This window comes from Ciconia boyciana, chromosome 35 (assembly GCF_034638445.1).
Source record: "Ciconia boyciana chromosome 35, ASM3463844v1, whole genome shotgun sequence".
In the NCBI taxonomy this organism is placed as follows: Eukaryota; Metazoa; Chordata; class Aves; order Ciconiiformes; family Ciconiidae; genus Ciconia; species Ciconia boyciana.
The window spans coordinates 906,849-917,500 of record NC_132968.1 but is presented as its reverse complement, the minus strand read 5'-3'; the positions used below and the strand labels follow the sequence as shown (position 1 = coordinate 917,500).

The following is a 10,652-nucleotide window of genomic DNA, read 5'->3' as shown; positions in this document are numbered from 1 at the left end:
CTCTTGCTTAGAGTCTTCCTCCTCCTCTTTCTGGTTGTTTATGGTTTTCCTGTTGTTGTTTGTTTGTTCCTCTTTCTTTTTCTTTCTTTCTTTTCTTTTCTTTTTTCTCTCCATTCTTCTCTCTTTTCTCCTCCTTTACACACACACTACATATACTGCACACACGTCCTTCATTTTCTTCCTGGTCCTGTTCCTTCTCCTTCCTCCCCTCTTCCTTCTCTTTATACTTCTGCTGTCGCTGTTCTTGTTTGTCCACCTCCTTCTCCCCTCCTTTTACTCCTCCCTTTAATCCTTTCTCTGTCTTATCTTTTTTGCTAGTTCTTTTTCTTCTCTCCTCCCTCTTTCTTCTTTTGATAGTCCCAAGCTATGATTTCTCCTTTTCTTCCTTCTGACTGACCCTCCTCAACCACCACATCTGTTTTTCCTCCTTCTCCTCCTCTGTTCCTCTTGGTTGTGGTTTTCTTTCTTCCTCCTTTTCCTCTTCCTGTTTCTCTTTCTCCTCCTGCTTCTACCCCTCAACCTCCTCTCTTCTTTGGTTCCTCATGTTGCTACTCATCCTCTTCTCTTTTCTCCTCCACTACTTTTTTCTCATTCTCTACCTTCTCTCTTTTTTTTTTGTGTTTGCTTTTGTTTTTGTTTTTTATCGTCCTGTTTTATTTCCTCCAATTGTTCCTCCACCTCCTCCTCCCCCCTCCTGTTCTTGTTCCTCAGAATCACAGAATGGATGAGGTTGGAATGGACCTCTGGAGTTCATCTCTTCCAAGCTCCATGCTCAAGCAGGAGTCCACCTAGAGCTGGTTTCTGCGACCATGTCCAGACAGCTTTGGAATCTCTGCCAAGGGATGGAGACCCCTCAACTTCCCTGGCAACCTGTGCCAGTGCTTAGTCACCCTCACAGTGAAAAAGTGTTTCCTGACATGTTCAAAGGCTACCTCCTGTGTTTCAGTTTGTGCCCATTGTCACTTTTCCACTGTCACTGGGCACCACTGAAAGGAGGCTGCATCCTCTTTGCACCCTCCTTTAGGGTATTTATAGACATTATCAAGATCCCCTCTGAGCCTTCTCTTCTCCAGGCTAAACTGTCTCAGCTCTCTCCAGCCTTTTCTCATAGGTGAGATGCTCCAGTCCCTTCGTCAACTTTGTGGCCCTTTGCTGGACTCCTCTACATTACATGCCACATGCCTCTCTTGTGTACTGGGCAGAACCCAGAACTGGGACACAGCACCTCCAGGTGTGTGGACAGGACACAGCACTCCCTTGACCTGCTGGCAGTAATTTGCCTGATGCAGCCCAGGATACCATTCGCCTTTTTTTTTTGCAGCAAAGGACACGGTGCTGGTTGATCGTGAACCTGCTGCCCACCAGGACCCCAGGGCCTATTCTAGTGAGTTTAAGCTTTCCAGCTGGGTGGCCCCCAGCATATTGGAGTGCATGGCGTTTTCCCTCAACCTTGGGGCAGGAGCATATCACTTTCTCCTTGTCAAACTTCATGAGGTTACTGCCAGCCCATTTCTCCAGCCTGTCGAGGATCCCTCTGGATGGCAGCATGCACACCATCTGCCATATTAGCCGCTCTGCCCAGCTTGGTGTCATCTGCAAACTTGCTGAGGTACACGCTTCCCTCATCATCCAGATCATTAGTAGAAAATGTTAAACAGGACTGGACCCTCCCTTTGCGGGTCCCTGGGGCACACCTTCTAGGTACTGGCCTCCAGCTTGACTTCCTTGCAATGCTGCTCACCAACCTTCTGGGCCCAGCTTGTTTCAGCCAGTTTTAGGTCCGGCCCGCTGTCTGCACATCCAGCCAGTACATCAACAGCTTCTCTATGAGGATCTTATGGGAGACTGTGTCAAAGATCTTACAGAAGTCCAGGTGGACAATAGCCTCTGCTCTCCCCTCAACTACCAGGCCAGTCATTTTTGAGCGCAGAAGTTTATCAAGTTGGTCGAAGCATGACTTCCTTTGGTGAACGCGTGCTGACTCCTCCTGATGATTTGTTGTCGTTCGTGTGCCTGGAAATGTTTTCTCCATCTTTCTCCCAGTGATACCTGCTCCATCGCTGTCCCAGGGACTGCATCTGAGGCTGACCGTCCTGTAGTTCCCTGGGTCCTCCTTCTTGCACTATCTTGGAAGACAGGAGTACCATGTGCTTTTAGTGCATGCTTTCGGGCACTTCTTCCACTACAATGGATCCAAGATTATCAAGAGTAAGCCTCACAATGGAGCATCAGGATACAGTTTCCTCTGCACTTGTGGAGTGCATGCCATCAGGGCCCATGGACTTTACCTATGTCCAGTTTGCTGAAGTATTCCCCTGACCTGATCCTTTCCCCCCCCCACCAAAGGCAGGTCTTCCTTGCTCCAGAATTCCCCCTGGTCTCTGGGACCTGGCATTCCTGGAAGGCACACTTCTGCTAGGAAAGACTGGAGGCAAGAAGGCGGCCTTCAGTGTCTCAGCCTTTTCCATGTCCTGTGTAACCAGGCCCCCCGGTCTCGCTTTTTTCGAGCAATGGGCCCACATTTTCCCTGCAGGCCTGCCTTTTGTCTCCCGGGTACTTACATGAAGCTCCTTTGTGCTGTCTTTGACATCCCTGGCCAGATTTCATTCCATTTGGGCTTTAGCTTTCTAAGGTCATCCCATGATGCTCGGGCAACGTTTCTGTATTTCTCCCAGGTTACCTCTCTTTGTTTCCATGGTGTGTAAGCTTCCTCTTTGTATTAGAGTTTGGCCAGGAGCTCCTTGTTCATCCACACAGGCCTCCTGTGGCATTTTTGTTTCACTTCGTATTCATTGGGATGGAGCTCTCTTGTGCTTGGAGGAGGTGATCCCTGAATATTAACCAGCTTTCATGGCCCCAGCCCCCTTCCCTCTGGGTCCCTATCCCACGGGACTCTTTCCAAGCAGATCTTTGAAAGAGGGCCAAAGCTCTACTTCCCCTGAAGTCCAGAGGGCTGTGAGCTTGCTTTTCACCCTCCTCCTGGGGCTGCCTTTGGGAACCTGAACTCTGCCATCTCATGGTCACTGCAGCTACAAGGCTTTCTTTTCACCTTCTCATACATCCCCAACGAGCCCTTCCTTGTGGGTAAGTGAAGAGGAGATCCCAGCAGAGCACCTCTCCTCATTGGCTCCTCTCTCTCTTGGATGAGGAGGTTATCAACAGTGGGCACTGCAGGAACCCTCCTGGACTGCTTAAGTCCTGCTGTGTTGTCACTCCAGCAGATATCGGGGTGGTTACGAAATCCCCCAGGACATGAGAACAGGGCCTGCAAACGCAGGCTGTTCCCTATCTGTCACATATGTGGGGCAGAAGGCCTGGATCCACTTATTCTTCCTGCTCAGGTAAAGCCCATAGGCAGACACCCACTAGCAAGGCCGTCATGCCTTACCTTTCCTCTCTTTAGTCCTCACCCATAAGCTCTCCATCGGCTGCCTCTGCACCCCCAGGCAGAGGCTCCATGCACTTCAGCTGCTCTCTCCCACATGAAGGGCAACTCTGCCCCCCTCCCCTTCCCCATCTTCTCCTTCCTAGAGAGCCCCATCCCTCCTTTGCAACATTCCAGTCATGGGAGCCACCCCTGCCAGGATCGTAACCCTGCAACTGCACCCAGATGCATAACTCCTCATGTTTATTCTCCGTACTGTATCTGTATTAACGTGCAAGCACTTTAGAAAGGCATGCCAGCACCTTGAGCTCCCAGAGAGGGTTTGGGGATTTCTCCCCATCACGGTGCTTTTGTAGGCAGCTCCTGGTCACTACAGCCAAAGGCTGACACTGGTTTTCACGTCCCCTGATCAGCACTCCCTCTTTTGCAAAGACCAGGAATGAAGTGAGCATCACCTTTGGCTGCCTACCTGGCATCCATGCGCAAAGTGTGGTCTTACCAAGAGACCCCAGACACCTGCTGGACAGCATGCTTATCCTGCTTTGCTTCCCTTCCAGTGAATGTCAGGGTCATTCAAGTCCCTAGTAAGACCGGGGGTCATGGATCTGGAGACTTCCTTGGGTTGTTTAAACAAGGCTTTGTCCAATTCCTTACCTTGGATTGCAGTTTCTTTGTGTCTCCCTCCATGATATCACACTAGCAGGTCTCTTCTCTGACCCTCACCCACAAGGGCTCACCCAACCTATTCCACATCCCATAGAGAAGCTCCATACGTATGACAAGCTCCTGCACGCATAGGACATTCCCCTCCTGATCATTCCAGCCTGTCTCTCCTGAGAAGCCCGTATGTACCATTGCAGCACCGCTTAGCAGTGTGAGAGCTGTCCCACCACTCCTTGCCATTTCTTCCACTGAAGTCAAAACTCTATGATGGCACAGGGGACTCCAACTCCTCCTCTCTGTGACCCAGGCTGAGGGCATTGGTGCATGCTTGGGCCCCATAACCTCAGCTATGGAACTGGGGACAAAGCTTAGACAAGGCCAAACACAGGACCAAGTGCCCAAAGACCCCATGTGTGAAAATGCTTTTGCTTCAGAATAAGAGCCATGCTGGAGTGGATGGCAGATGGCAAAGTAACGGCACAGCAAAGAGGAGATGCTGTATCCCCCAAGGCCAGAGAGAAACTGGCCAGGGCTCCTGCAGCCCTGGCAGGAGAGGGCTTTAAGTTGTCTGTGGGGTCTCTGCAGCCCCTGAGGAGGGCCTGTGGTGGATGTGAAGCTGATCTCTGCTAAGGAAGGACAGATGCTGCTAAGAAAATGTCCTTGAGTGTGGACATCCCTGTGCTCCAGGAACACTGTGACAACTTGGACTGTTCCTTGATTGTATCATCAAGAGGGTGAGTAAAGGACAGTTGAAAGAAGAACCAGCAGAGTTTAAGAGCAGGCAAACGGAGTGGAGATCCTTGATGTGATGTCCTTCCTGTTCCTGAACTGCCCTGCATCTTCTGGATGGAGCTGGGTCAGACCTTGCCTCACTACAGTGCCAAGAGAGTGGCTGAACAAAAGAACCTGGCTCTGTCTGAGATGCCATCTGCGTGCCAGTCACCCGCCCTCTCTGGACAGGGATGCCTCTCCTGTAGGCCCTGTGCTGTCCTGACCAGCCACATGCAGTTGTGCTGTGCAGCCCTGGCATCTTATGGGTAGCACTACCAGGCCTGTGTTCGGCCATTGAGTAGCTGCCTTGGATTTAGTCAGGCACTGTAGGGATGTCCATGAGACAACTGCAATTACAGTCGATGGCAATCTAGTATATGCAGCTGATGGAGAAATAAAATTTTTAAAAAGGACTGAGATATCCCGATGGCACATGAGTCCATTTGACCAGCTGACTACCTTGATAGGCTGTCCTGACCATCATGAGTAGGGAAAAGCTCAGTTTTCCTAAATGTGGGCATCTGGTGCTGTGCACAAAGGAATCCCCCACCAGCCTCCAAGGTGATGCCCCCAGATGCTGTTCCTTCTCTATGAACCGCTCCGTTAGAGTTTGCCATTACCTGCACTTATCTTGGACCACCTCTGACACTTCCAGTGTCACCAGGTATACGCATCTGAGAAGCTCACTCCTGGCCTCCATCTCCATTGATTTGCATGGGAGCCGAGACAAGTAGCTCACATGCAGATGCCTATTTTCTAAAATCATAGAAATGCACACATGAACTGAGGAAGAGGAATCCCATCTGCTGAAGGTTTGTGGGCAGGCATGGGAGAGAGCTGAGGCCCCTTTCTAGCCCCAGGACTACAGACCCAGGATGAGATGCCTTGACTGGCTTAGCTGAAACCTTTCCCTCACCAGGGTGAAGGAGATTCCTCTCCGCCACTGTCTGGATATGCTGCTAATGATGGGACATGGAAAGGTGAGTCTCATGCCCAAGGCTCTCTTTTCCTGGATAGGAGAAAGGCCCCTGCTGGAAAGAAGCATCTCTCCCAGCTGGGAGAGGGAATGAGAACATCAGTGATTCCTTCCAGCTTGTTCCACAGTAGGTGCCCCTGGAGCCCCAGCCACAAATCAAGGGAGCCCAGAGGGGACAGAGAAAGTGGTGCCTTGGGCTGGTCCTCTGCTGGTGAGCTGGGGCAGGCTCCTGGCACAGAGGGAGCTCGAGGTGGCAAGTGGGCAGAGCTGCAGAGAGACAGCTCTGCTCCAGGAGCAGCAGTGCCTACAAAGCACAGCAGGGCTGGAAGGCACTGCCTGCAGACACCAAGGGGAGAGGAGCAGGGCAGAGAGAGCTTAAGGGCAGTCTGGGCTGTGAGGAAAGTTGGGAGCCTCGCTGGGGGAGAAATCTTCACAGCCCTCTACGTGGTAAGTACCTGCATGAAAGGCAATGTATCTGCAGTTTGTGGAAGGATCTCTAAAAGCTGGCACAGCCCACAGTCAGGAGTGACTTCCACAGTTTCTCTAGTGTAGAGGAGGACATGCTGCACAGCAGGGCTTTCCCCTGCTACGCCATCAGAGGGACAGGGCGCATGACAGCTGCCTTCTCTCCCAGGGACAGCTGAAGGGCTGTGAATGTGTGTGTGTGCAGCCAAGGGTGCCCAGGGCTGTCCTTCAGAGCAGGGTTCCTGCAACCCTGGGGGCTGTGCACTGGGGCAGGGACTCTGCTGCCTCCTAGGGCCAGCACTCAGCGCCTGTCTGCCGGGGAGCTCCCAACGCTGTTGCAGGGAGAAGCTGTGGGTGGAAGGAGCAGCTCCCGTCAGAGCACGGACCCTCTGCTGTCGAGACGGTGCTGCGTAGGTCAGGGCTGCTCACAGCTCCACATCACCCTCAGGACTCTTCAAGACAGACATCAAGGCAGGGGTTACCTGAACAGAAAGGTGTCTGCCCTTTGAGTTTTCTCCCCTTGGTTGGCTGAGTGGGCAGTGGGACATTGCGCAGGGGAGTTTTCAACTGGAAGGTAAAAGCAGGCATTACTGTAAAGTTAAGGAACTGTCCTGAATCTGTGTTCTCAGTTTCCAACTCTGGAGGCTACAGATAGCACCAGCATCACCTTTCAAGTTTCATCAGGGTTTTTCACCTGCTTTTTTAGTCCTTGCACTTCTGGAGAAGCTGCAGGGAAGAGATGGGAGCACAGGGGCTGGAGTGGGTTCTGTGAGCACTGACAGGGAGGAGACATGCGGACAAAGAGCTCCCAGCAGGGACTGCTCCAGGCAGCAGAGACATGGGCAGGGAGGGAGGGAACTGCTAACGGGAACCCTTTGCAGGGGAGGTATGGGTACCTCCTGGCCACCCCCTGCAGCACAGATGCCTTCCCTGAACAACCCTCCTCACCTCTCTTCTGTCACTCAGCACAGCTCTTGGCCCTCACTGCTGTGGGGTCTAGGGTGGGAGTCTCCTCCATGCTCACTTGACCAGCAGAAGAGGTGACAGGCATCTCTCCTGCCACATGCCCATTTCCCACTGACGGTCAATTGGGCTGAGGGATACTGTCCTGCATTATCACCATCTGGGACGTATTGTGCAGAGTTGCGGAAAGGGAAGATCTTTCCTGAGTGCCAGTCTGTCTCTCTCCTTGCCTCTCCTGGCTGCTCTTGGCATTGCTTTCAGGCTCTGATCTTGGGTCCTCCCATGCAGGTGTGTCCATGGGAACACGTGTCCCAGCTTTCCTCTAGCCTGTGGGGCTGTGGGCAATGCAGCCAGTGGAGCTAGGGAATGAGCTGACTCTCCCTTAATCAGATGCCATGGTCAGGACATTTCTCTATCTCCTTGGGCTGTCCTTCCAAGCTGTGAGCTGCCCTCTAGAATGCAAATCTTTCTCATAGCATCTTTGGGTTAATTGAAAGACTCATGGGGAAGCGCAGAGATTCTACAATGGAGGAAATGCTGTTGGGTCGGTGAAATGAGCAGGAAAGTGTATCCTAGGCTCAAGTGGGGTGCTGATATCTTGAGAAAGGGTAAGACATTTGGCTGTCTGCAGTGGATCATTCTGCTCTCAGCAGTGCCTGATATTTTTCAGGGTAACATGGGAGTGTGATCCTCCTCCATCTCAGAAAGGTGCAATCCCAGAGAACCTGAGAACAAAACACAGAGACAGACCAAGTCCCCTCACTCTGCACTAAGGCACAGACAATGCTCTTGCTCTCGCAGGGCTCACTCTGTTCTCCCTGAGTACGGCAGAAATGCTGAGGGTTTCTGACTTCCAAGAACATTCCACAGGTGAGATGGAGGAATGCTTTAAAAATAACCTCTCCAACTGCCTTCCGTCATACCCATTCCTTAGCACTGGCAGTGCAGACACTGACAAGCCCTTCTGTGTTAGGAGTAGTTTAACGCAAAAAATTTCAAACACCAGGATTGGCCCTTGCCCCCGCTCTTCCCATGAACCCACTGCTGCAGAGCAGGGCTGACTCCTCGGCAGCCAGTGGGCAAAGGCCCTGCTCCCCACGGCACACTCAGCTGGCACCAACCAGAGCTCAAGCCAGAGAGCTGCAGGTCTCCTAGAAAATGGAAAGGGTGGGTGTGTAGCTGGGAGGGGTCCAAGAAAAATGGCTTTGATTTTGCTCTGAGAAGTCTACTCTAACTTGTCACTGTCTTTTCCTCCTTGGACAGTGCCCCGTGCCCAGAGAAAGCTAATGTCCAATGCCAGCTCCATCACAGAGTTCCTCCTCCTGGCATTGGCAGACACACGGGAGCTGCAGCTCTTGCACTTCTGGCTCTTCCTGGGCATCTACCTGGCTGCCCTCCTGGGCAACGGCCTCATCATCACTGTCGTACCCTGTGACCACCACCTCCACACCCCCATGTACTTCTTCCTCCTCAACCTCTCCCTCCTTGACCTGGCTCCATCTCCACCACTGTCCCCAAAGCCATGGCCAATTCCCTGTGGGACACCAGGGCCATCTCCTACACAGGATGTGCTGTACAGGTCTTTTTCTTTCTGTTCTTGATGGTAGGGGAGTATTGTCTTCTCACTGTCATGGCCTATGACCGCGCTACATTGCCATCTGCAAACCCTTGCACTATGAGACCCTCGTGGGCAGCAGAGCTTGTGTCCACATGGCAGCAGCTGCCTGGGGCAGTGGGTTTCTCTATGCTGTGCTGCACACTGCCAATACATTTTCAATACCACTCTGCCAAGGCAATGAGGTGAACCAGTTCTTCTGTGAAATCCCCCAGATCCTCAAGATCTCCTGCTCGCAGTCCTACCTCAGGGAAGCTGGACTTCTTCTGTTTGGTTTTTCTTTAGCTTCAGACTGTTTTGCTTTCATTGCGCTGTCTTATGTGCAGATCTTCAGGTCCGTGCTGAGGATCCCATCTAAGCATGGACGGCACAAAGCGTTTTCCATGTGCCTTCCTCACATGGCCGTGGTCTCCCTGTTTTTGATCACTGCCATGTTTGCCTACCTGAAGCCCCCTTCCATCTTGTCATCACTCTGGACCTGTTGGTGGCAGTTCTGTACTCGGTGCTACCTCCTGCAGTGAACCCTCTCATCTACAGCATGAGGAACAAAGAGCTCAAAGACGCTCTGAAAAAATTGATTCAATTAATTTTTGGTCAGCAGCAATAAGCTACACCTGTCTCTTCACAAGTGATTTCCCATGTACCTCGGGAACCTCCTGTGCTTTGGGTATTTTATCTGTGATAACCAAGTTTATCCAGGAATGTCTGCATCCACAGCACTTCTCCAGGGCATGAACCCAGGCTGTCTGACCCAGAGGACTCTGCTGTGCGTGTGTCTGGTACTACGGTACAGCTGGCCTCCCGTGTCACTTCTCTGCAATAAAAGGGTATTTCCTCAGTGCCGGTGTCTGGAGGTTGGACTCTTCTTGCAGAACTGAAGTGAGGGACAGGCTGAAGAAACTTCCACTTACAAAGCTGTGCTGCTGTGCTCAAGGTCTCCATGGGCTGAGGGGAGGAGGGCATAGGGCCATGTGTTAGGGAATGGGCCTGGGCTGAGCCTTCATGCCCAGTGCCCCAGGAGGTGCTGAATGATCAGCAGGGGTCTGCCTGCGATTGTCTCCTTGTGGGTTTCAGGCACCACCGCCCACTTGCCCTGCGGAGCAGCACAGAATCACAGAATCGTATAGGTGGTATAGAATCACAGAATCGTATAGGCCCTGAGCACAGCCAGCTCAGGGCCCTGCATGGAGCACAGGGATGGGAAGTATTGGCTGGCTAGGCCAGCATGGACACACTGCCTTGGGGAAACGTGCCTTGGGGATGGGGAAATCCCTAGAGAAGAACAAAGAAGCAACTCTGTGCTTATGGTGGGGTGAAATTACAAAGAGAAACTTATTTCTGCATGCAGCAGTTCGGGGCAGGCTGTTCTGTCGCAGGGGCAGCAGGAGTAGCCTGAGGAGCCTCTGGGCCAGCAGTCTTGTGCTGGGGAGTTTTCCTCCTCGCCTTGCTTTTTGTTCCTTCAGATACTTCCCAACTACCAGGTTGTTGCTTTGAGCTTCAGGAAACTAGAAACTTGCCCCATCTTTCAGAAGCCAGATTAACTCCTTAATCAGCTCCTTAACTGTGATTATAGCTATCCCTTCCTATCTCTCTGTCTAAAACAGTTGTTGTTCAGATATCGTTGTCAGCCATCTCTGCCACAGGATGTCCTACACTGTCCCATGCCTGTGCCTGTTCCCTGCAGGCTGTAGACACACTATCCTCACTTCCCCACCTTGCTCTCACCCTCACATATTCCCACCTGTACTGATGTCTTTGAAACACAAAGCCATTGGCTCATCACAGACACACACCCCTTACTGCCCTCGGTGACC

General features: G+C 52.0%; 1 protein-coding gene across 1 annotated transcript in view; it reads left to right on the top strand.

The window, feature by feature from the left end:
* The window catches only part of LOC140645601 (olfactory receptor 14C36-like), a 14,156-nt gene extending 4,711 nt beyond the window's left edge, over positions 1-9,445 (top strand). The window contains exons 3-5 of the mRNA XM_072849057.1: positions 5,739-5,799; positions 7,043-7,102; positions 9,312-9,445. Coding sequence (XP_072705158.1) covers positions 5,739-5,799; positions 7,043-7,102; positions 9,312-9,445 — 255 coding nt within the window. The remainder of the gene's footprint in view (positions 1-5,738; positions 5,800-7,042; positions 7,103-9,311) is intronic.
* The last annotated feature ends 1,207 nt before the right edge of the window (positions 9,446-10,652 follow it).